Source organism: Palaemon carinicauda, chromosome 35, assembly GCF_036898095.1.
Source record: "Palaemon carinicauda isolate YSFRI2023 chromosome 35, ASM3689809v2, whole genome shotgun sequence".
NCBI classification, from domain to species: Eukaryota; Metazoa; Arthropoda; class Malacostraca; order Decapoda; family Palaemonidae; genus Palaemon; species Palaemon carinicauda.
Window position 1 is genome coordinate 65,156,266 of NC_090759.1, and position 26,279 is coordinate 65,182,544.

The 26,279-nt window shown below is 43.6% G+C and overlaps 2 protein-coding genes across 2 annotated transcripts in view; one reads left to right on the forward strand and one right to left on the reverse strand.

Moving 5' to 3' along the window:
- LOC137627810 (major facilitator superfamily domain-containing protein 6-A-like) overlaps positions 1-4,926 on the forward strand; it is a 116,535-nt gene extending 111,609 nt beyond the window's left edge. The window contains exons 7-11 of the mRNA XM_068359176.1: positions 1,003-1,166; positions 1,286-1,559; positions 2,975-3,142; positions 3,297-3,497; positions 3,747-4,926. Coding sequence (XP_068215277.1) covers positions 1,003-1,166; positions 1,286-1,559; positions 2,975-3,142; positions 3,297-3,497; positions 3,747-3,802 — 863 coding nt within the window. The 3' untranslated portion in view covers positions 3,803-4,926. The remainder of the gene's footprint in view (positions 1-1,002; positions 1,167-1,285; positions 1,560-2,974; positions 3,143-3,296; positions 3,498-3,746) is intronic.
- Positions 4,927-5,231: 305 nt separating this feature from the next.
- On the reverse strand, positions 5,232-26,201 carry LOC137627811 (oligosaccharyltransferase complex subunit ostc-B). Its single transcript, XM_068359177.1, has 4 exons — positions 25,949-26,201; positions 23,699-23,772; positions 23,271-23,488; positions 5,232-5,411 (listed from the first exon to the last, which is right to left on the reverse strand). Exons 1-4 carry the CDS (start codon positions 26,088-26,090, stop codon positions 5,393-5,395), a joined length of 453 nt encoding a protein of 150 aa, XP_068215278.1. The 5' UTR covers positions 26,091-26,201; the 3' UTR covers positions 5,232-5,392.
- Positions 26,202-26,279: the final 78 nt, after the last annotated feature.

The window sequence follows — 26,279 nt, forward strand, 5'->3', positions numbered from 1 at the left end:
AATACGAAGCTAGTTTTACGATTTACGAAATAGTATTTAGTGTTACCATGCCAGGACTGAAGCGAGTTGGTAGGCAAACACAGAATTGAGACTTAGTTTGAGGGTAAGATAAGAATACGGCGGTCAAAGGTGGTTCATAGGGGCCGTAGCCCCCCCCCCCCTTTGTAGGTTAGGATACAACTCCTAGGTTAGGTTAAGTGGTGTTCTTGTATTTGTTTCATTTTTTTAAATGTGGGGTTTAAGTCATAACCTTTAATTACACAAGGTCCGTCCCAACGAACTACAAAGCCTCCCCACCCTTTTTTCTTATTCATATACAGTAATTTATTATATAGAACTATCAATCTAGATTCCAGCAACATAAATGCTGGTCTGAAGGACTCCTCCCTAATTTGGAAAGAGTACATATGCAATACTGTATATTATTTAGTAAAGGTTGATTTGCAAACTATAAATACAGTGCGATTGTTGATTGAACACTGAAAAAATGTTACATTTTGCATGCGTCCACAAGCTATTGCATAGTCCACTAAATTCTAATACAGTATAGATTTAGTATTCTGAACATGAGTATGTGTACTGTATTACTTTGAACTTGATTGCCATGATGAAAATCTGTTTTGAATTATATCATTTACATTATAAGTTGTGAGACAATTAAGTAAATATTTGTTGTGTTATTTATAGAGTACAATATTGCTTATTTCAAGTAAGTATTATGTTATAAAACACAAAGAGTATTATTTAATTCAAATAAATATAATGTATGAGCAGAAATAATGAACAGAAAAACTTGATAGAATTTATATTTTCCTTTTTAGTTGACCTTAAATCTTTTGCTATGGTTTTTTAGCAGGCTGAGTAAACTATTATGTTGTAGTTTACTTCATTTGTTTTTGTTTAAAGTCATTTCATTCATCTGCAAGAGCCTGCTAATTCATTGCACACTTTTAGTTAAGTGTTATATTGTTATAATTAAATCATATTTATTTAATATTGCAGGAATCTTTTCACCTCTGGCTGGGTACTTGATGGATAAGAAAGTACTAACTTTCGGAGACTACAACTACGCTCCAGCATTTTACGTGTTTGATGGGTTGATGTTGGTGACGGCTGTAGTCACTCTTGCTCTCCCAATTGAAGTCCAAGTACAAAGGAGAAGCCTGGTAAGTAGAGATGCACAACAATTTTTTATTCATATGATTCATGTATAATATAGTTGCCATATAATTCCCTAGCTTTAAGTCATACATACTACGATTTAGGTTTTTTTTTTTTTTTCCAGATGAATAACATCAGCCAACTCATGCGCACAACTGAACTATGCGTGTTGCTCTTCCTGATGACGTTGCTAGGAACATTTTGGGGATACATAAAGACTTTCCTTTATATCTATCTAAGCTTCCTTGAAGCATCATGGCTATTGATTGGACTTACAGTAACTGTTGGTATTATACCTTCCCTGCCTTTCCTATACAAGAGTGCTGCAGTTGTGCAGTATTGTGGCCATCACTACCTTATTATGCTAGCCTTCCTGGGTTACTGCATTCGATTTACAGGTAAAGTTCTACCTATACTGTAGTAACAATAGAATTTTAGTAGTACTGTAATTTTACAAGCATTACATGTTCTTTAAAACGGGGAGAGACCAGGGTTATTGTAGTTAAAAAAACAAGGGGATTTATTAAATATAGAACCTTGTGTTATCTTGTAAATGCTGTTTGTTGACAAATACTTGTAGTGTGGTACCTGTGGCATTCTCCACTATATAAGTCTTACTGAAGAGAGAGATCCGGATCTTCAAAGCTGGTGGTTGCTTATCAAAATTATGATCAAGAACATTGCCTAACTTTAATGGGTTTAAGGCTTGTGGTCACCTATTAGAAATGTCCCTGCCTGGCATTTTGCTGGAAGGGAGATCCATCCTTGTGAGCCAAGAATGGAGGTATTTGGGAGAGTCATGAGCAACTTTTGCCTGGGCCTAGATTAGATGGAGAGGGACTCGGCCACTGAATATATAGATATATGGTCAGTCTTTAGAGCATTGTCACTGTCCCTTGCCTCTGCCATTCATGAGTTAGCGTTAAAATCGGCTATGTGGCAGATTTGCAATTTGTTAACATACGGTAACTTAAGAGCATATGTGGTAAATGTGACCTTTACTCCCTTTTCTTATATCATCATCTCCTACGCCTATTGACGCAAAGGGCTCGTCTCTATTTTGAGCTTTTAATTCAATACTCCATTTGTTATCTACTTCAAGCTTCAAAGTCCTCAGCCACGTAGGCCTGGGTCTTCCAACTCTTCTATTCTAGTGCCTTGTGGAGCTCAGTTAAATGAATGAATCTCTCTGGGGGAGTGCGAAGAGCATGCCCAATCCATCTCCATCTCCCCGTCACCATGATCTTGTCCACAAATAGCACTCGAGTAATCTCCATTAGTTTCATTTCTAACCCTGCCCTGCCATTGAACTCCCAATATCGTTCTGAGGGCTTTGTTGAAGATTGCTTCATTGTCATACCATGACTTGTGTCAATACAGTAACACTGATCTCACTAAACTGATGTATAGTCTAATTTTTATATGTAATTTCAGGCAATTTGATTTCCAAATTTTACTTAACCTAGCCATTGTTGTAGACAGTGATTTTCTATGCAGTACACATTATTTGTTTTCAGCTTGTAATATAAAACATTTTCTATTTATAATGTAAAAACTCAAAAATCGGATATATTACTTTATTATTACACAAATACAATTGGTAATCAAAAAGACCATAATTAATAAAATACTGAAGTTGATTACCATATACTTGTGAAAACATTAAATTTGATGTACAACAAAAAATATTACTGCACAAGAGAAGGTTGTCACAGATTCTTTTTTGAAACATTTTAAGGATCTCGGTGCAAGGAAAAGGGTTCATTTTTTCATGCATATATATTTCTTCCATTAACTATTCTTTATTCCTTAGGTTTATCGTACATCAGCGATCCCTGGTGGGCCCTGCTTCTGGAGTCCCTTGAACTATTCACACTAAACCTTATGAATGTATCAGCAGCCACCCTCGCTTATAAACTTGCGCCCAAAAGCTTTGTAGCCACAGCTCAAGCTTTGGTCTGGGTTTCTCATTTCAATATAGGTACAGTATATATTTCAAGTAGTTTCTTAGTAAAAAATTAATTTACAAAAAAAAATTTGCCATTTTCAATCTGAATAATAATGATTTTTGTACTGATGTACATCCTTGGAATAGATTTACACACAGGTAAATAATTGACTCCTCAAATTTACAGGCCGCTGCTTGGGTACATTTATTGGAGGTTCTGTTCTTGGGAAATATTCGGATACTAGAGAAGGCAATGTTTTGGTGTTCCAAAGTCTAGCAGTAGCTGCTGCAGTATGTGCTGCTGTATACTTGGCTATACATCAGTTTGTCAAAAGTAGAAATTCAAAAAGAAGCATTGAACCTAAACCCCAACCAGCTAGAGAAAATGGTAAGTCCTGTAATGAATTTTTTTTTAATTCCATGAGAATTTATGTTTAATTAAAAGCTTTTGATAGCAGAAATACTACTGTCTATATTGACAAGCTACATTGTTAAGCATATATTGATGATTTCAATTCCACTTTACTGTATCTGGTTACATTTTTGTTTCTTGATGTCCTCTTATTTTCTGTAAGGTACATCATAAATAATTTATCAATATTGAAACACACTAATTGGATTTTATTTTTCTAATCAGGAAATATACCGAATGGTCATTACACGCCACTCCAGGTTGCGGACGAGAGATTTTGATGACACTCTAGAGCAAAGGTCTCTTTTCACTACTTACTACAGTGTCTTTGTAGTACAAGGAGGATTATGCTTTCCAAGTGAAGTGGTTGTTATGTGATCTTTCCTCCAAATAAGTGACATAATAGACTGTGGCATATATAAATATATATATATATATACTTAGTGTACTAAAAACAGATTTTATAGCCTGAGAAATGTTACTAGGATTGAAGGCAATCTAGATTTCTCACTTCCAAGAACAAATACCCGAGTGAATAAACCATTCGTACGATTCAAACCCTTAGGAGTTATGGTGCATCACTTTCTGTAGTCATGTACATAGAGGACAAAAGTTAATGGTCTAACAGAGTTATCATGTGTACAGTATATTTTAGAACACTGACCAGACTTAGAATATAAAGATAACATTGTATGGATATTTTTCTTTCTTCTCTCACTCACTATGACCTGGCGGTGATATTGAGAGTTATATCTGTGATCAGTTTTCTGTTTGTTGTATTATTGTGTAGTGATGTTACTGGATAAGATCAGTGGTTGGAATTAAGCGTGATAATGCTTACTCCACTAAGTGTATTCATAGACTGACTTTTATGTAGAATGTTTGGATGAAGATTTGTTTTTCGTAAACTGCAGCATGCAAGGTAGTTCAAAAATATATAGTATATGTAAAATATAGAGGATGAATCATTGGAATGAGATGTGAGAATCAGACTTCAATTTAGACCTGGTGCTACTCAAAACATTGGATGTTATGTGGGCATCACGCTACAGTCGCCAATGTACAAGATGTGTTGGTTGTAAATATTTTTGTACTACAGAAAGCCCTTTGCCACTATGATCTTCACTCATATATTTCTCCTTCCCTACACAAGTTAGAATTGAAATTTATGAATTTACAAAATGCGTTCCAATATTAAGTAATTGTAAGGTCATTCAAAATCAGGTAAGTTTTCACTTTCATCTAGAGTACAATTTCCAAACACAGTATCGGAACAAATGTAGTGTCTGTTTCTGTGCTAAAATGAATTGTGAAGTTTACAAGATATGAATAATGTTCTTTACTGGTAATAAAATAAAAAAAAAAAAACTACTCACACAACATTACCCTAAGTTTCCTGCAAAGCAACGTAGTCTGTAGTGCTTACTATCGAAACTTATCTTTTTTTTTTTTCTTTCATCATTGTTTACCTGGATCAATTTACCTTATCTCCCACATTTTCGTTAAATAAAAAACATTTCCAAATAAAACTTGAAATTCAAGGTAATCTTTCAAATTATTTGTGGCATGTTCAAGCGATCATGCGTCTTGGAAATTTCTTTTCTCCTGTCAAGTACTTCAATTTTTCAAGAAATTCTTAAAAAATATGAAGTCTCTTTTCTTTTAATATTTTGATGAAAGGTTAAATGTACAAGGAGTATGGACACATAATAAACTTTTTATTTTATTTTCAGATTTAACTCAAAACATCAAAAAATAGTTTTACAGAAAAATAAGCATAACAAACTATTAAGTGCAAAACTTATCTGCCTCGCAGAAACCCAATTCCAAATAGTGGATTTTTTGGCAGCATCATATGGTGTATTTACACCTCAACTCATCAGGTACCCTCTGTAATGGAAAGATTTACAATTAGTGGTTTTATACTAAAAACAACTATTTTACAATTACAGTAGTGGTTTTGTAGTAAAAACTATTAGAGAATTAGTGGTATTGTAGTAAAAAAATAATTTTAAAATTACTGGTTTTGTAGCATTTTTTTTACAATAGTGGTTTTATAGTAAAAACAAGATTTTCATAAGTAGTGATTTAGTAGTAAAAACAAAATTATATTACTTTTAGTAGTTTCGTAATAAAAACAAGATTATTTTACAATTAATTGTTTTATATTTTTTTTTCAAATTGGTAATTTTATAGTAAATACAAAATTTTTATGATTTTGTAGTAAAACAATGATTTTACAATTAGTGGTTTGTCATAACGTCATCATATCAAATACAGTACAGTTCAATTCCAATTTTGATAATTCCATATATTCAATGGCAAAGGGAATATCTCTTGGACACATTCATTAACAACTATAAGATCTGTGGAAGTTATAATTTTATCTAATTACCAAGGCACTTCCCCCAATTTTGGGGGGTAGCCTGACGAGGGATTCAGTAGACTTTGGCTGGCACTGCTAGGGTGCCACAACCTACCCTCACCCCATTATCCACCGCAAATGAAGCTTCATACACTGAATCCCCTACTGCTGCTACCTCCGCAGTCACCAACGCGACCGGAGGAGGCAGCAGGGCCTACCGGAACTGCGTCACAATCACTCGCCATTCATTTCTATTTCTAGCACGCTCTATTGCCTCTCTAACATCTATCCTATCACCCAGGGCTTTCTTCACTCCATCCATCCACCTAAACCTTGACCTTCCTCTTGTACTTCTCCCATCAACTCTTTGCATTCATCGCCTTCTTTAGCAGACAGCCACTTTCCATTCTCTCAAAATGGGAAAACCACCTCAACACATTCACATCCACTCTAGCTGCTAAATCATTTCTTACACCCATTCTCACCCTCGCTACTTCTTTCCTAACCCTATCTATTCGAGACACACCAGCCATACTCCTTAGACACTTCATCTCAAACACATTCAATTTCTGTCTCTACGTCACTTTCATTCTCCACAACTCCAATCCATACACTTTCTCATACAGAACTCTCTTTACATTCATGCCTAACACTATTCTTTACCACTCCCTTCACTGCCCAATACTTTGCACTCCACCATTTGCTGCAACAACAGACCCCAAGTACTTAAACTGATATAATTCCTCAAGTAACTCTACATTCAACATGAGATTCAACCACGCACCGCCCTCCCCTTCTCGTGCATCTCACAACCTTACTCTTCCCAAATTAACTCTCAACTCCTTCTCTCGCATACCCTTCCAAACACTGCCACTAATCGACCAAGCTTCACTTCCGAGTCTGCAACCAGTACAGAATCATCCACAAACAACAACTGATTTACCTTCCATTCATGATCACTCTCATCTCTCAGTTTCAATCTTCGACCTATCTCACCACTCCATCAACAAGCAAATTGAACAACCATGGCGACATCATGCATCCCTGTCTCAGCACCACTCTTGCTGGAAATCACTCCCTCACTTCATTTCCTATCCTAACACATGCTTTACTACCTATGTAGAAACTCTTCACTGCTTGCAATAACCTTCCAACAATTCCATATAACCTCTTCACATTCCACATCGCTTCCTTATCAACTCTATCATACGCTTTCTCCAGATCGATAAATGCAACATCCACCTCCTTGCCTGATTCATACATGCCTTACCTCTTCTAAAACCACCCTGTACTTCTAAGATTGCATTCACTGTTTCATCTCTATTTTATATTACAGTATATTATATTTTCAATTTTTATCCAAGATGCATATGACACCAAAATTAATATTCAAATGTTGAAGGTCAAGGCCTCAAGTAAGGAAACAAAACTATTAAAGAAATATATATGATGTAAAACTATACTACAGTATACTATATGGAAGCAGAAGCAATATCAAAACTGAAAAGATAAAATAAAACATGTGAACTTGCTTAATATAAATATTCAATATATACGTCCTAGTCTGTTGTTCAGCTAAGTCGCTAGAACTTCAGACGTTTTTGTTGGGCACTTGCAATTTGCCACCTAATTTAGAATTTTATATATTTATTTTTATTTTTTTTTTTTAGCAAACTGGAGCCCTTAACTTGTAAAAATGGAGTTTTTATGATAAAACAAAGTTTTATGAATACTTCCCTGGCAGTTATATATATATAGCTGATATCTCTAAATCGGCAGAATTTTTCAAAACGAGGCAACCGCCTTGTGGTGGTTGGGAGGTAGGTGGTAACACCCGTCACAGGGTGGTCCAAGGAATCATTCCCGTGTCCAAGACTTCAGTTCATCTATGCCCGACCTGTCTCCTGAGGGGAGGTGGGTGGGCCTTCGAATATATATATAACTGCCAGGTAAGTATTCATAAAACTTTGTTTTATCATAAAAACTCCATTTTTATGAATAGTACTTACCTGGCAGTTATATATATATAGCTGATTCACACATTTGGAGGAGGGAAACAGACAGTAAACATCGTTGGGGAAACAACAAAAGAGTTGTAGGAGATAAAAACAACTTGATTCCTTGCCTGCTAAGGTAGCTGATTCAAAGGTACAGCCTTTAGAATGGCTTTCCCTTACGAGAGTTTATCCAGGAGTAAGCCTGCAAAGCTGCAAAAAACTCAATCGAGTCTGTCAAAGGGATAAGACCAACAACTTGACTAGACTTCAGAAACTACCTTCGCCCCATATAATAAAAACTGCAACCTTACTAAAACTAACCACCTAACCCTGCAACATAGACTGAGGGAACCGCACCACAAGACGAAGTCCTCAGACCATCATAAAAACACAAACCCTCATACATGCATATAAACCAAGGTTGAGTGGGGTTATTAACTCCTTTGCCTAATACAGAAACTGCAGCTATGTATGGGCCCAAGGTATAGCACTTGCCAAAGTCTACTCTCACCTCTCTAAGTTAATGAGAAGCGAAGACAGAGTTGCTCCTCCAGAAAATAGCATCCATGAATACCCTAACTAACATATATTCCTGATATGCCAGAGAGGTAGCAATGGCTCTCACTTTGTGAGCCCGTAATTTCAACAGGGCGAAGTGTCCCTCCTCACATAAGAGGTGGGCTTCCCTAATTTTCTCCCTCAGGAAAAAAGGACAAAGCATACTTAGACAGGGGTTTTTGGTGGATCTTTCACTGAACACCATAACAAGTTGGATGCACAGCTCATGTTCAGTGTGAGCCAAAAAAAAACTTTGAGGGACCTAACTGGGCAGAGGAGTCTTTCCTTCTCTCGACCCACTAGGTTCGTGAGGTTAATGACATAAACGTCGTAGGACAGGGTTACGAAGGGTTCTCGCTCTTTACGAGAAAGATGAACCTTAAGCCACAAACTGCCCTATCTTAATTGAAGCTCACCCTCTTCCCAATCGCCTGGACTTCGCTGACCTCTTGGCATTCGCTAGAGTCATAAGGGAGAGGGTTTTCTTCGCTACAACCCGAAGAGAGGCTAGCGAGATAGGTTCAGATTTCTTCGAGCACAGAAACTTAAAACACCACATCCAGGTTTAAGAGTACCTATTACGTCGTCTGATAAGACCCAATGAGGTCCTGCAAACCTTGATTTTGGGACAACTCTAGGCCTCTATGCCTAAAGACGGTGGAGAGCATACTGCTGTATCCATTGATGGTAGATACAGCCAGCTTAGCATCCTGTCTGAGGTACAAGAAGTAGTCTGCAATCTGGCTCAGAGAGGTAGTGGATGAGGAAACTTGTGCCGCCTGCACCAAGCTCTAAAGGTCTCCCACCTAGATTGGTAGACTCTGTGTGAAGAGATCCTCCTTGCTCTGGCGATAGATTTCGTCACTCGTGCCGAAAATCCTCGAGATCTGACAAGCTTCTAGTCAGTCTGAAGGAAGTCAGTTGAGAGCAAGGGGGGTAAGATGATACCTCTCGAAGTGGGGCTGTTTGAGAAGATCTGGACTTGCTGAAGTCTTCTTGGGAAGTCCATCAACATGCCCATCACTTCCGAAAACCATTCCCTAGCAGGCCAGAATGGAGCCGCTAGGATCATTCGCTCCGAATCGAGGAGAGCGAATTTCCTGAAGACCAGATTGATGATCTCGAACGGGGGCAACGCAAACATGTCCACCCCCGTCCAATCCATCAGGAAGGAGTCCACTGCTACAGCTTCCTTGTCCGGGACTAGGGAGCAGCAGTAGGGGATCCTCTTCTTCCAGTTGGAGGCAAAAAGGTCTGTTACAGGTCTGCCCCACAACATCCAGAGACTGACAGACTAGCGGGTTGAGAGACCATTCTGAGGGAAAAACAAGTCTCTTCCTGCTGAGCATGTTTGCCCCGATGTTTCTTGCCCTAGAACAAACCTCCTTTCTAGATCCAAGAAATCAGAACGAAGGCGTCCTTGATCTCGACACACGATTCGACTAGTGTCATCACGAAGTCCTAGATTCACATGTTCAAAGTCATGCCTCATGCTAGAACTTCGACGTCGAGCCTCCTGAAAGACGAGGCGCCGATCGTCCTGTAAGACGTGGCGCCGATAGTCCTGTAAGACGTGGTGCCGAAAGTCCTGTAAGACGTGGAGCCTGTAAGACGTGGAGCCGAGAGGTTAACAGAGCGAGACGCTGAACGTTCTAAAAGACAAGGTGCTGAGCGTCCTGGTGTCAGAAGAGACTCTTCTTGTTGACAAGAAGACCTAATTATTTGATAGGCTCAACGTTATCTAAAAATCCAGATACAGGGACGCTCTGATTTCTCCAGAGAGCAGTATTCCGCTACATAAAGCAAAAGTTACGTGAACATGAGAGGGTCGGAGCTGAGACCAAAACACACGCCCGAAACTGACCCATTCTACACCCGTTCTTCCTTGTAAACAAACCTCAGATAAAGTTTGATTGCATAGCCTGCCACTTACTCCTCTCTAGAACTGGGAGAGAGAATCGTTGTAGCTAAAAACTAAAGGAGGTTTCCCTTTAAAAGGAAAAAGTAATCCTCCTTCAGAAGAAGTACTGACCAAAGGTCTGCTCCCCTCTTCTCCAAAGATTTGATGTCTCCATGGAGAACTTTGACTTCTGAACGAAGGCGAAAAGAGCCTTTACGTCCAGGACCGGACAAATGACTCCCTCTCCCAAAAGAGAGACATTGAAGTTGCAAAGTCGGTTAGGCAGAAAAGTCTTATCAGAGTAACTAACAAAGGAGGATTCACTAGGAAAAAGATTTCGCATCCATCCTAGTAAAAACACGGACCAAAGGACTGTTCCTCTCCTCTCCCAAGCTCGCCAGAAGTAGCAAAGTCTGGCTCCTACTGTTGTTAGTCATCAAAGGTTTCTGTTTTAAGAAACAAAAATTAATATTCTTAAAGCTCCATTAATGACCATGTGAAAACTCAGAGGGTGGGGAACATGGAGCAACAGAACTTAGGATCCTCTCCTTCTGTTAACCTCAAACAATTCAACAGGAGAAAAGTGATCACTAAAGTCATCCTTGACAAAGATCTAATAAGACGTGGCGTCGCCCTGAAAGGACAAGGCGGCGATCGTCCCATCATCCTTTAAGACGAGGCTGCCCCCGTCCCGAAAGACGAGGCTGCCCCCGTCCCGAAAGACGAGGCTGCCCCCGTCCCGAAAGACGAGGCTGCCCCCGTCCCGAAAGACGAGGCTGCCCCCGTCCCGAAAGACGAGGCTGCCCCCGTCCCGAAAGACGAGGCTGCCCCCGTCCCGAAAGACGAGGCAGCATTCGCCCTGAAAAAACCAGGCTGCATTAGTCCTGAAAGACGAGGCAGCATTCGTCCCGAAAGACGAGGCTGCCTTCGCCCTGAAAGACGAGGCTGCATTCGCCCTGAAAGACGAGGCAGCATTCGCCCTGAAAGACGAGGCTGCATTCGCCCTGAAAGACGAGGCTGCATTCGTCCTGAAAGACGAGGCTGCATTCGCCCTGAAAGACGAGGCAGCATTCGCCCTGAAAGACGAGGCAGCATTCGCCCTGAAAGACGAGGCTGCATTCGCCCTGAAAGACGAGGCTGCATTCCTCCTGACAGACGAGGCCGCATTCACCCTAAAAGACGAGGCTGCATTCGTCCTGACAGACGAGGCAGCATTCGCCCTGAAAGACGAGGCTGCATTCGTCCTGAAAGACGAGGCAGCATTCGCCCTGAAAGACGAGGCTGCATTCGCCCTGAAAGACGAGGCTGCATTCGTCCTGAAAGACGAGGCTGCATTCGCCCTGAAAGACGAGGCAGCATTCGCCCTGAAAGACGAGGCAGCATTCGCCCTGAAAGACGAGGCTGCATTCGCCCTGAAAGACGAGGCTGCATTCCTCCTGACAGACGAGGCAGCATTCACCCTAAAAGACGAGGCTGCATTCGTCCTGACAGACGAGGCAGCATTCGCCCTGAAAGACGAGGCAGCATTCGCCCTGAAAGACGAGGCTGCATTCGCCCTGAAAGACGAGGCTGCATTCCTCCTGACAAACCTCCATCCCTAGCTCATAAGGATGGTGAGGTTGCAGACGCTACAAGAAACTATCGAGCTTGAACGGGACTCGAACACCATCCAGCAGATTACCAGGCAGGGGTATTTCCAATAGGCTACTAAAACCCAGCATTTCCAAAAATAATCATAATACAGCAATGTTGAGCATTTTCAACAAGAATCTTGTCATAAACCCAAATATAAGGCTACATTCAAGGATCATATATGACATTTCCCTTGCTAATTCACTGAAAACGGAACATTATAAGGTTTGTTCAAGTCCTGCATTCAAAGAGCTTATGGAAACAAATTTGCTATATCAAATAAGGTCCAAAATACACTGTCTGGGGTACCTAAACTCTCGATTGCTCATCATTTAGCAATAAAAGATAATTGCTCACCAATTTTAGGGTAAAATAACCAAAGGCTGTTAAAAGTGTCCATGGAACCAGAATGTAATGTGTGTACAGTACCTTCTTCTAGTTACAGGAATAGGGAATAATGTAACATGTCCAAAAAGGCTAACCAATTTTGGGATAAAAATTTGTATTTAAAGAGATAAATTACCCAGGAAACACTCACTCACTCACTCACTCACTCACTCACTCACTCACTCACTCACTCTCTCTCTCTCTCTCTCTCTCTCTCTCTCTCTCTCTCTCTCTCTCTCTCTCTCAATTAAGACAAAACCCTGTTAGAGAACAGTGGACACTTTTAAATACTGAAATGACAAAATATTAAAGTATGGACATCAAATTCATAAAACAAATCTATTTATCCAAGTGAAAGTCATCTGTTATGAGCAGAGTTCAAAACCTAAGCCAACAGTTTGCGAGTCGTGAGAAATTACATTAGGCTACCACATAGCTTCATATGCTATTTCCAAATGGAATTGTGGCCAGGAAAGGAGTTAGGAATGGTAAGCAAAATGACAAATTCGAAGATAATTTGTATTTTTCCTAACCATACAAACCTTAGCTATTTACAAAGGGTTATTACTTTTAGCGTAGCTGAAATGGCGAGCCATTAGAATTTAACGAGGGTGTATTACCCCCGCGCTAGTTAGCGGGGGGGTAGGGGAGTGGTAGCTAGCTACCCCTCCTCCCCCTCACACACAGGTGAATACTCACTTTCACTTAGAGGTAGGACTTGTCTTGGGGGACAGGGCTGGCGGGCAAATATGTGTAAATAGCTAAGGTTTGTATGGTTAGGAAAAATACAAATTATCTTCGAATTTGTCATTTGTTCCGTAACCGAAATACAAACCACGCTATTTACAAAGGGTGACTTATCCCTTAGGAAGGGTGGAAAGTCCCCAGCCATACTGGCTTTGGCTTTACCCGGGGACTCAGAATCCGAGTGAGTCGCACTCGAGAAAAGGAGTCCCTGCACCTCACAAGTTCCTTGCACCGCAAGGAACCATGTGGCCTACGTAAGCTTGTGTGTGAAGGAAGAAGTGTGACCCGTCTTAGGCAGTTGACCTGGAGTTCCAGAAGGAACTCTGGGTTAAGACGTTCCCAATACCACCTCGTCAGGGTATGGGGGACGCGACAGTATTGACTCAATACTCGGAACACAAGGAAGCATGGTTTACCTGCAGAGGTTCGAGGTCAGCTATGCAGAGACCAGGATGCTGCTTCCCCGTAGAGGGGATGATGAAGAAAGAAGTAAGGGCCAGACATACTTCTTTCGTTCATGCAGACTAAAACCTGATAACAATGCCCTCAACCTTCTGCTACCTGTCCAAAAAGGAGCCTGAGGTTAGACCAGCTGTTGTGTAGCCACCACAGAGCGATAGAAAACGTATCGAGACTCCTGTGGGTCACGCCCTGCAGGAAGCGGGCTGCGAAGGTCATCAGACGCTTCCAGACTCCAGCTTGTAGCACCTGCGTCACAGAGTAGTATTACTCGAAGGCGAGGGACGTTGCGATGTATCCAACATCGTGCTGTAGGGCGACGTGACGGGGGAGGGTCTGAAGACAGGTCGAGATGAATGTCCTTGAGTCCGGGCTGAAGAGGTATACTGGTGACTCTCCCCCCATGTCCTCCTTGTGTTCCCAAATCGGCTGCAACTGAGGCCAAACTGCAGCTGTTCCCAGCGCTAACCTCTCGATTCCTGTACTGGCAAGAAAGAGAAGGTCTTGGGACATCAGACACAGAATGGAGACTCAAAATCTTGAATGAATCGGACCGAAGGGTCGGGACCCTCAGATTCTGAGTCTAGCCAACAACTCAGGAGCGAGCCTGAATGTTGCCTTCCCCTCTTCCTTAGAAAGGGGGGGAGTAGTAAGAGACCAAGAAGATTGCTTACACACTGGCCGTGGCCAGAGTGAGCAGAAGACCCAGGGCGGAATACAATCCGAGGCCTGTCGTAAAAGGGTCTTGAGAAGATCTCTTAAAGGACTAAAAGTCCGAGCCATGCTCCAAGTTGGAGGTCTTCCTCCGACTAGGGCAGGGACGATCGTAGCTTCGCATGAGCGAGGATAGATCCAGCGGGCAGGAAAAAGTTATTCCTTTAAGCCTGAAGGTCAGGGAAAGGCTGAGCGACAGGCTTCATTGCCAAGAGCGGAAAGGAGTTTCCCCCCGCCGAAAGGCAATAAGACCGTTATTGCTGGAGAAGAGGCCTCACGGGAAGAGGTATATCTCCCACGGCACCAACCACCTTAGACTCTTCACTTTGCCTGGGAGACCCCTGTGGATGACTATCGCAGATGACGCGACCTCCGTACCGCGACTGTAGCGGGTTGTCTCTTCTAGAGGAGGAAGCGTAGTGTCTCCAGGCATGAAGCCGAAGCGACGCCCCGGTTCGGGAGAGATGTCGCAGTGTGGTTGCTTGAGTAGTCTGCGCCGTGGGAGAAGCTCTCCCGGGAGTTCCGTCAGGGGAAGCAGAGGGTCCAGAAACCGTTCTGCACATAGTCCCAGTGGAGCTCTCCCATTGAAAGGTTGACAGACAACCTGGTTTTGTTGAGACCCATTGTCCGCAGACAAAAAGGAGGGAAGACGCAGGCGTCGAAGTTGTCCCACCATCACCGGAATGCATCTTGCCAGAGTCTCGGGGTCTGAGACTGGGGGGAAAACTAGCGGAAGCTTGAGGTTCCAAGCTGTCGCGATCAGGTCCCCCAGACCAGCACTTGCTGGTTACCCAAGGTCAAAGACCCCTAGGTACACTCTCTCTATGAGGCTCTGCTCGGATAGTCTGAGAGAAACATTCCCCTGCCTGGAATGAGAGAGCCGATGGTGGAATTGAGAGAATCTCAATCGTCCCGATATCTCTACTGCAAGATGTGAAGGTGTGAAAATGCGTCCCCTGCTGGTTAGCATGAAGTCGACACGCAACGGGGCGACTTGGCAGGAGCGGTAGGATCTGAAGAGGGGCCAGACTAAGGCCCTTAAGCCTGCCTGCCTGAATGGAGAGGTATCCTTCAGGTCTTGACCATAGGCCTGGACCGGAACATGCCCCCCCCCCTTTCCTTTGACGAGTCCGAGAACCGCATCAAGAATGTGGGGAAAGGACGAGAATATCCACTACCATCAAGAGGCTCCATAGGTCAACACCCATTGCAGGTTTAATAGTTCCGCTGGTCCCATAGGGCCAGGGAGTCCGGTTAAACATTGCCTGAAGCCACCGGAACTTGGATCGCCCCACATGGAACTTATCCTGAGGCGACCGTTCGGACTATAAACGGGTCAATGAGGAAAGAAGAACTAGGAAACGTTCCAAGGTAGGGCTGAAAACTCTGCTTGACTGAGAACAGGTACTGCGACTCTCCTCAGTCTTGCCACGGTGAACCGAAAGGAAGGCTCGGAGGATGTGGTAACAGAATCTGGCGTCCCCAGGTGGCCACCCATCCAAGTACCGACGTTGCTTAACCTCGCTGGACGGACGAGAAGCGGGGTTTCCAACGTGGTAAGGCGGTTGACTCAATATCATGGCCAGATACTCCAGATGTTGAGGCAGAGGAAGAGAAGGCTCCAAGCAAAATACCATGAGCCCACACTCATGGTCAGCATTCGGAAGCTTTTCCCGGCGCTGAAGAAGGTCGAAACCCGAGCCTACCGGAGTTGACCAGCCCTCCAAACAGCAGAGGAGGCGGAAGTCTGCACCTGAGCGGCCAAGAGGAAGGCAGGGAGAGTTCTCTGGGGAAACAAACCTGCTATGCCACGGCGGGATAGCCACACTGCATCATAAGCAGGAATACTTGCAGTTTAGGCTGAATTCGACGAGCACCCTGGAAGATGGATGGAATGGAAACTGAAAGTACCCGTCCTTCCGATCCAGGGTTAAAGGAGTCCTGTCGCCTCGTTACCAGTCTGATCGATTCTGCTGGTCTACGCTGGCCGAAGTTTGTTCGACAAACTTGATCAGGGCTGAGAGGTCGACTATGGACATCCCCTCTCAGATCCTTCCTTACAAGAAAGGATCGACTGAGGGGGCCGGGGGTGAAGCCGTCGATGATCCTAAGGAAGACCTTCGCCTAAGGTATGGATCATTCTGCCCAACCGGGCAACTCTGCTGATGCTATGGCATAGAGGTTCAGAGACACTGAATTCGCTGACAGAGACGGCAGGCGCGATATCCTTGGCTACTCACAGAGATTGTGCGGGAATGGGCATCGGGAAGCTGTCATTCGGATGAGTAACCTTAAGCATCCTCCCAGCGAAAAAACCTGCAATCCTAGAGTTCGTGAACTCCTTTTAGGACTATGCCCCCCCGGGGGAGTCTCCCGTGCCATCTGTTCCTGACAGGAGGAAACTACAATTGGACACCTTGTCCCAGTTGTCGTAGCCGATAACTTAGGCCGACGTGGTTGAAAGAAAAGGGAGCTGGAGCCCTGCAGAGTCTGGAAGAAAGCGCCTTGGAGGAGTGAAACCGGAAGTCGATTTACTCCGCACAGCAGATGTTTAAGTCTCTGTCCTTGGGCAAAGACAAAACTCTTCTCAAGGATGGAAGGGTGTCTGAGGTCGTTGACCTCCACAGATGAGACACCCGAAGGAAGCCTTCAGTCAGTGCGTCCAGATGGTACAACATCGAGCTTGTCCGCAAGTAGATACTTAACGACGAAAGGCCAAGGTGCCTGAGCTCGAGAGGAGGAAAGTACCCTTGATCTTCCTGTAGCTTCCTTGAACCAAACCTCGGGCCGTAACCGAGGAGGGAAAGAACCTGGTAAGCTCCCAGAGGAAGAGGTAAGCAGTCACCCCTTGTCCGATGGAGAAATCTTCAACGGAAAGCCCCCCCGCCAAAAATCCTTCCAGGGCGGGAGAAGGAGAGAGTACTCGTGCAGGAGAGGGGACCCTCGAGACCGACCTCTTGGGAACCAACTTCGCCCTGGGGGAAGTCACCACGAAGTCCACTCCTCTCTTTCTCTTCAGCGTAGGAGAGACAGCCGCTGGTTTGTTACCCTGGCCGGTGAGTGCTGGTTTCATAAACCTCATTAACGCCCGTGCCAGCGGATCAAACCATGTCTGCTGCTCCAAGGACACAGAGTCCGAAATCCTCGCTAAGGTGAAAGGGATCGGGCGATCCTTTGGAGAGGACACGACGGTTCCTGCCTGAAAAGAAGGTGGGAAGAATGCTGTACTGACCTGTCTTCGTCCTGCACTACCAACCTGTGCTTGGATGGAGGTGATCCCGAGTGCCGCCTAGGAGCACGCGTCCCTGCTGCTACCACCGGCTGTGGAATTCGCCGCGAACTATGGTCGCGCGAGGGCGAACGGTCGCGCGAGGGCGAACGGTCGCGCAAAGGCGAATGGTCGCGCGGGCGCACAGGCGAGTGGTCGCGCGGGCGCGCAGGCGAGCGGTCGCGAGGGCGCGCAGGCGAGCGATTGCGCGGGCGCGCAGGCGAGCGATCGCGCGGGCGAGCGATCGCACGGGCGCGCAGGCGAGCGATCGCGCGGGCGCGCAGGCGAGCGATCGCGCGGGCGCGCAGGCGAATGGGCGTGACGGCGAGGGATCGTGCTGCCGCGTAGGTGAAGAAGATCGCTGGCGGTAAGCGATGGCGAGCAGCATGTGTAGGTGAATGATCGCGTGATAGGGTGCGATGGTGATCAGCATCCGCAAGAGGGCGAGCGTTCAGGGTTGTGCGATGAGGAGCAGCATGCGTAAGCGGGCAATCGTGCAGGGTTGTGCGATGGCGAGCAGCATGCGCAGGTGAATGATCGCGTGAAAGGGTGCGATGGTGATCAGCATCCGCAAGAGGGCGATCGTTCAGGGTTGTGCGATGAGGAGCAGCATGCGTAAGCGGGCAATCGTTCAGGGTTGTGCGATGGCGAGCAGCATGCGCAGGTGAATGATCGCGTGAAAGGGTGCGATGGTGATCAGCATCCGCAAGAGGGCGATCGTTCAGGGTTGTGCGATGAGGAGCAGCATGCGTAAGCGGGCAATCGTTCAGGGTTGTGCGATGGCGAGCAGCATGCGCAGGTGAATGATCGCGTGAAAGGGTGCGATGGTGATCAGCATCCGCAAGAGGGCGATCGTTCAGGGTTGTGCGATGAGGAGCAGCATGCGTTAAGCGGGCAATCGTTCAGGGTTGTGCGATGGCGAGCAGCATGCGCAGGTGAATGATCGCGTGAAAGGGTGCGATGGTGATCAGCATCCGCAGTTGAGGGTCGCGCGATGGCGATCAGCATCCGCAGTTGAGGGTCGCGCGATGGCGATCAGCATCCGCAGTTGAGGGTCGCGCGATGGCGATCAGCATCCGCAGTTGAGGGTCGCGCGATGGCGATCAGCATCCGCAGTTGAGGGTCGCGCGATGGCGATCAGCATCCGCAGTTGAGGGTCGCGCGATGGCGATCAGCATCCGCAGTTGAGGGTCGCGCGATGGCGATCAGCATCCGCAGTTGAGGGTCGCGCGATGGCGATCAGCATCTGCAGTTGAGGGTCGCGCGATGGCGATCAGCATCCGCAGTTGAGCTAGTAGCTGGCGAACCATGTTCCTTCAGAAGTGTTGGAGAACGTTGGCGTGCCAGCTGTAACACACGTGGGCGATCCGGAGATCGCTGGCGAGCTGATGATCGCTGACGAGCTGACGATCGCTGGCGAGCTGATGATCGCTGACGAGCTGATGATCGCTGACGAGCTGATGATCGCTGACGAGCAGAAGGCTACGCGTGGAAGCCTGCGCAAAGAAGAAGAGTCCTTGACCCCGACCTGAACCGAAGTTCTAGATCGCGAGGGCGAACGTGGGCGCACAGGGCACGTAACAGGAACCGCAGGGAAGATCATCTTGAAAGCGCTGACGAACAGGAGAGCGCTGACGAACAGAAGGGCGCGCAGGGAAACCCTGACACGCAAGGGAAGAACCCCCGTGGGGGCAACCCTTTGCCCCGAAGGGATCGTTGTCCGCCGGGAGACTGATGTCCGTCGGAAGACCGCTGTCCGTCGGGAAGACCGTTGTCCGTCGGGAAGACCGTTGCCCGTCGGAAGACGAGATTAGACTGCTGTCCATCTGCACCAAGACGGAAGATCGAGAAAAAGAAGTTGTAGGCTGCAAACGGAGATTCAAAAAGGCGCCTCAAGCACCCTTATAGGGAGATGAGAGGCCCTTACGACGAGGCGGACGGAGGGCCTTACGGCGAGGGAGGCCAACAGCAACAGCAACAGAAGAAACCTCCGAAGAGGAGTCTCTATGAGTGTACTCTCTCGCGAACGAAAGAGAAACACTTCGTGGAAGAGACTGGTCAGCCAGTGACCTAAAAGGGGCAATCCTCCGAAGAGGAGCTCCTGCAGTTGCCCAGCCCCTTGAGCGAAACTGCAGGTGCGACCGCTCAGCACCAAGAGCATAGTCGCACGAAAAAAAGGCAAGAGAAGAACCCCCCAAAAGAGGAAAAGCTCAAGCCTGGACAGGAAAAAACTTCCCTCGGAAGGAAAGTTATCCGCCCAAGGAGGCAAGCCTCCTGACTGTTCTAAAATGAACTGGGGAGCTGTCCGTCGACACGGGAGTACTACCAGTAGAAGGAGACACGCCCCTGACGACAATACAAGGGGGGAGGCAGCAACAGCCGAATCCCCAGGACTCAACCAGACAGCTCACACCGTTGCTATATTACAGAAACGAACTAGATCGGTAACTGTAAAAAAATAAAACAAATAATATTAGTACACATTCATTCCCCCGGGAAGGCTCCGAAGAGGAATCCCGAGGAAAAGGAACAAGAATTACACAACAGGCACGTGCCCTCACAACCACTTACACTCGCGGAAGGAGAGCTGTAACCAAAACAGAATTATAACAATTATAATTATGTAACTATGTAATTATGTAATTTAAAAATGAATGAACACTAAAGAAAAAACGAAAACCCCGAAAGGAATCGTTCTACAAGCTGAAAAAAAACAACTACAATTAGATTCATAAACTAATTGAGACAAAATGTACGGCGTAGCAACCCCACCCACACGGGAAGGAAGCTACAAGGGCGTAGTAAAACATAGTAAAAGGGTGAACGACCTCAAGAGAGAGAGAGAGAGAAAGACCGAAGTCAAACTCGATCGCAACCCATAAAATTAGGCCGTGGTGGCCTAACTGCCGAGGCCTCCACGTAGATATCGTACACTACACACACACATCTGAAAAGGAAACTTACTTATTTCTATACTCAAATATATATACAAACATGAAAACATGTTTACATATATATTGAGTAAAAGAAAAGTAAGCGATTAAGTAAAGACAAAACAGACAATGGCTGCCAAGCGAGGACCAAGACAGAGACGTCTGTCACAGTCCGAGCCAAAAGTGAAAGTGAGTATTCACCTGTGTGTGAGGGGGAGGAGGGGTAGCTAGCTACCACTCCCCTACCCCCCCGCTAACTAGCGCGGGGGTAATACACCCTCGTTAAATTCTAATGGCTCGCCATTTCAGCTACGCTAAAAGTAATAACCCTTTGTAAATAGCGTGGTTTGTATTTCGGTTACGGAACAAACCCAGATTTCATTTCTTCTGCTTCGCTATCGGCAAAAGCGCTTTGCGCTCAAAGGTAAGTGGTCTGAATGACTTGAAGGAGAAAGATTTAGGGCAAACATAGTGGGGTCAGGGCTCAAAGATTTAACAGGTTAAAATCTTTCTTGAACGAGATTCGTGCCTTAAAATTTCTAAAGTCTGACTTTCCTAGTCGAGGGTTACCTTCCAGTAGATATAAAGAAAATACAGTACTACGAGGAAGAGTTATCTTAGAATATCTAAAATAATTCAAGACATTATATATAAAAAACACTTGAATACAAATACTGCAGTATTAATTGTTTAGAATGGCAATGTGGCCAACCTGCTGAATGAGATTTTTCCAACAAGCTACTACCACTTGTTCCTACTAGGTAGACGAGTTTTAATATCAGTTGACACAGTGGTATAGGTCACAGAAAAAAAAAACCAGTGAAAATGCTCAAGGCAGAAGGTTTGGGAACAGAAGGCACGTATAAAATATTTCATTGAATTACTGTACCACAATTTTTTTGTAACAGGTTTCCTAAGGTATGTTGACTGTAGATAGGGCTCAACTAGGTGCCGGTCCTAAGCCCGGGTAAATGGGGAGGGTTGGCGGCAGGAAAGGCATCAGGCCATGAAAAATTAGCCAAAACCAATATGGCCAGTGGAGATTGTGAGATTAGAATCAATGCTATGGCATATATATATAATGAAGCATGGGATAGAGGTAGATGGAGAAGGCTGGCCAGAAACATCGACCCCACATAAAAGTGGGAAAAGATACAGAAAAAGGCAGCGGCGGCTAGGGGAATAGCAGGGGTAATCCCTTGAACCAAAACATTTGAAAAAAATTGTTTTTTTGTTTTTTTTGGGCGGGGGGTCAAAAAATACAACAGAACCGAATGCAGCAGATGCATGCGAAGTGGAATCAGTCCCCAAGCTGGAAAAGGAGATGATATGTATGCTAGACAAGGTGCAGGCTGTTTCTGCCATGCTCTCAGCTTTAGTGTTGACTGTAGGCAAATGCTACAGATGATATTGGAAAGAGGAAGGGAGAATAAAATCTAATGATGATGTGGTGAATCAATTCAATACCCATCTCGCACACTAAGCGAGTGCTGTACCAACAGAGCTATAGACTGCGAACAGTGATTGGAACCATTTGCATAAAACTTCTCTTGCTCAATTGCCAAATCTTTCTTTAACAATTCTCTCTTAACTTGATACAGCACTGTATTTAACATAGGAGGCCATCTGTATCAGAAATATAACAATCTTTGAAATAATTATCTTAAAAAATTTACCCCTGCAAGCTAACCTAGGATTCACAAGCGAATATTATTCAAAGGTACAATGCAGGAGCAAGTTCCAAATTTTAGCTTGAGAACAAGTGATGTTGATGACATGTGAAAGAAAAATAAATAATTAAACGATGTCAGCCATTACATGCCTCCTGATGAGGGTGATCTAGGTACTACAGAGGCTAGTCAAAACTCTCATTTTAAATTTTCTTGTCAAGAAGCTTAAACTTGAAAATATATTATTATTACTAGTGAAGGTACAATCCTAGTTTGAAAAGTAGGAAGCTATGTGCCCAATGGCTCAAACAGTGAAAATAGCCCGGGGAAGAAAGGAAATAATCAAATATAGAATAGTATGCCAGAGTGTACCCTCAAACAAGAAAACTCTACCATAGGACATGGAAGACCATGGTAGAGGGGCTATGGCACTACCCAAGACTAGAGAACAATGGTTTGATTTTGGAGTGTCTTTCTAGAAAAGCTGCTTACCATACCTAAAGAGTCTCTTCTACCTTTACTAAGTGGGAAATAGCCACAGAACAATGATTACAAAGCAGCAATTAACCCATTGAGAGAAGAAGTATACTGTATTTCAGTTGTTATCTTAGGTATTGTCAGGTGCATGAGAAAAGAGAATATCTAAAACCAGACTATTCGGTGTATGTATAGGCAGAACTGTACACATAGAGATACATCTGGCCAATCAACTCTCTATCAGTAACATCTCATTGGGTGGCTGGTTCCTTGGCCAACCTATTACCTAGTGAACACCAGGAAAATTCATTTGAAATAATTAATTTACATGAAAACAAGTAAAAAGAATGAAGATAAAAATTAAGTAAAAAAGGAAAGCATATTAATATTGCAATATCCCGTATAATTTTGCACTCTCCTTACCATATTCAACACCCTTCTGAGTATAAACTCAAGTAGCAAAGTCCTACATCCGAGCAAGAACTAAAATCCTTGATGCAAAACAATCATCTAAGACACAAAAGCATTCTTTGTCATTCAAAATAACATACAAACAGTAAAGTTCAAAATAACCCTCCAACTAAGCTATCACCATTACATTATCACTTAACCAAAAAAACAATTCACGTTTGAGTCACTTACGGTAATTTTATTTTCATGAAGGCATAGCAGGCAATTGCAGCAATGATGATGCAAGCAAATCCAATTATTATCAGGAGGATCCTATTCAATTTAGGGGTTGATGGAGAATGTGTCTGATCCAATACAATGAACCCAATTCCTCCGAGGGCAAACATGAATGACGATGCCAGACCTTCCATGATGTACTGGCCATTGACCCTGTAAGCCATGAACGCAACCTGTGGTGAAGGATTTGGGGGAAAAAACGGTTAATCAACTGATTAGTAGAGTTCCAAGTTATAACTTACTATGATTACTACCAAAATATCCTTACTAAGATTGGCTAGTACTGAAATTATAAAAATGGGTTAAATTCTTACTCTAGTAACTACTCATATTATTTCAGATGATGGTGATTATAACAAAGCAATAAAAGCGTCATAACTTACAGGCCGAGAATGCCCGTGCTCGTCTGTCGTTGAACCCACACTCGGTGGTTCAACAATCACGTCATATATGATGCCTGGAAAATATAATCTAGTTAGTTTGATGATATTAAGGAATGGCATGGAACTGATAAGCTTACTTGCCCATAATTACTGTGCTTATCTAGCAAGTCTAAACAAGTTTTCATTTATAAAACCTATATCACCAATCAACAAGTCACTTGCAAAATTTGAACTATAGTTAATTGATGTGTTGGTAGTTCAACAGAATGTAGAACCCTATGATAGGTTAAGAGCTAAGTATGGCTTTCAGTATAGCACCGAGATTCAATTAGATGTGAGGTTTAGAACAAATTGGAAGAAAGGAAGCATTAATAGAGATATAGTAATGCTAAAAATGGCTGCAATTAGGGGCCAGAGTGATGTTGAAAAGATCCTTTAGTAATGTCTTTGTTATGTTAGGTTAAGTTAAAGAGGAGTATGTTAGCATACAACCTGAAAAAAAAAAAAACCTCAATATGTGGTTAACCATTATTGTAGTCATAAAAAAAAACTGGTGCCTTATTAGCTAAATAGCAATGAAAAAACACGGCAACTTTTAATTTTCAATGTGAAGTTTCTTAAATTGACAAGATAAAAAATGTTAAGAAATTAGGGATTTTTGTTCGAACTTTAGGTATAGTATACAGGCTGTACTTTTACTCCCTGTAGTATCTCATAATCTGATAGATAAATGCTAACAATAGTTACTCAAACCGTAAGTCAAAACCCAACAATGCGAAAAATGTCATGTTACCGCAGTTATCTCAATACTGTATGTTGGAAAAAACTGGTTTAGGAATGTTAGGGATGTATGTATCATAACGGCCACCAGTATATATTATTATGGTTAACTTAGAATATGGCAGTGTAAGAGGGGGTCGCAAGGGGGCATAGGCCCCTCCCGTTAAGTAAGTAGGTAAGGACACGGCTTGTAGGTTAGTTTAGGGAGGTTTAATCCACAAGGGAGGAACTGGCCGCTGATATGCAAAGGCTCCGGAATGTTATGCTGTTATAAAGTAAAATCCGGAATACTACCATACTACTAATGGAATAACACTAGCTGTCTATTACAGCTACAAGAGAGTTTAAGAGATGCACAAAAACTTACAAAGTTATCAGAACGTGACATCCAAAATATCTATGAGAATTGATCTGCATCATGCAGCCGACAAATTGTATCGACATGAGAATAGGTATGGATAGTTTTTAAGTTAATGGAGCAAAGATGTACCTCTAATATAGGTTCTAGAGCTTTCAAATATGCGACCCCAAAACTATACATTGTAAGCTACCATTACATATTTGAAAGATTGAATACATCAAAGCTTTCAAGACGCTGAATACTTTCTTGATTTCTAAAATCCTTGGGTAGAAATGTAGTTTGTTGGGACAGGCAATACTCTTAAATAATCAAGAATGTTACAAACATCATCTTGCACGTCCTTTAGGGCACCGAGTTTCAATGTATGATAGACTCAGGAAAACTAGTTTTCTTCGAAAATATTTCTTATGGGCTAATTAATATTTATCAAGATATGGGGATGTATGTATGATAGCAACCGTCAGTATGTATTATTTTGTCTAACTTAGAATATGGCAATGTAAGGGGGGTCACAGAGGGGCGTTAGCCCCCCCCCTTAGGTAAGGACACGGATTGTAGGTTAGGCTAAGGGGAAAAGTTTAGGTTAGCTGATGTTCATTTTTAATGAACGTGTGAGGAACAGGCCGCCGATATAGAAAGGCTCCTAAAATTATATGGTGACGTAAAAATTCAAAGGGATATTACTATACTCCAGCACGTACCGGTGTGACGGTCTGAACGATCCCCCGGTCTCAGAATTCTCCTCGATAATCTGCGCATGAGCGAACATTACCGTTTGCCAGTGCATACGAGGTTGATGTTTTATTTTCCTGCAATGTTAGCGTGCGCAGCTTAATATTACCGCTTACCAGTACATACGAGCTTGATGTTTTATTTTCATGCGAGCGAAGCGAGCTAATGGCGGAAAAGAACCATTATACAATGTCAAGGAGAATTCTGAGACCGGGGGATTGTTCAGACCGTCACACCGGTACACTTCAACAATAAAGATGAAAGTTGTTTTTCTGCCGACTACTGAAGATTCATAAGTTCCGGAGCCAATTAACACCTACATTTTTCGTGTTATTTATGCTATCAACAAACTCTGAAGCTTTGCTTGAATTACTTACCTCCAGTTACTAAGAAGTAGGAGAGTAATACAAAACTGAAGACGACCATAGGAGATGGCATCACCAGCCATGACGGTTTCTTCAATTTTAGCTTTGGCAATTCTAATACAAAATAAGGAAGGCTATATAATACGTCCAACATCTTGTAGATTTGTAAAACTTTGTATTAACAGAAATGACCAATTTAATTACATGCACTATAGGAACCCGGTATACGGGTTAACTTCCAAGTTCCAACTCCTCTAAGTATCGATGACAGTAACAAAATAATACCCATTAAAAGTTGCTCTCAATCCAAAGTAAAGAAGTGTTGTTTTTTTATTTTTTATTT

Coding starts and splice junctions, on each gene's coding strand:
- LOC137627811 (XM_068359177.1), bottom strand. CDS start 26,090: ATGTTGGACGTATTATATAGCCTTCCTTATTTTGTATTAGAATTGCCA. Junction 23,773..25,948: donor CTACTTCTTAGTAACTGGAG/GTAAGTAATTCA, acceptor TATATTTTCCAG/GCATCATATATGACGTGATT. Junction 23,489..23,698: donor AGCACGGGCATTCTCGGCCT/GTAAGTTATGAC, acceptor CCTTCACCACAG/GTTGCGTTCATGGCTTACAG.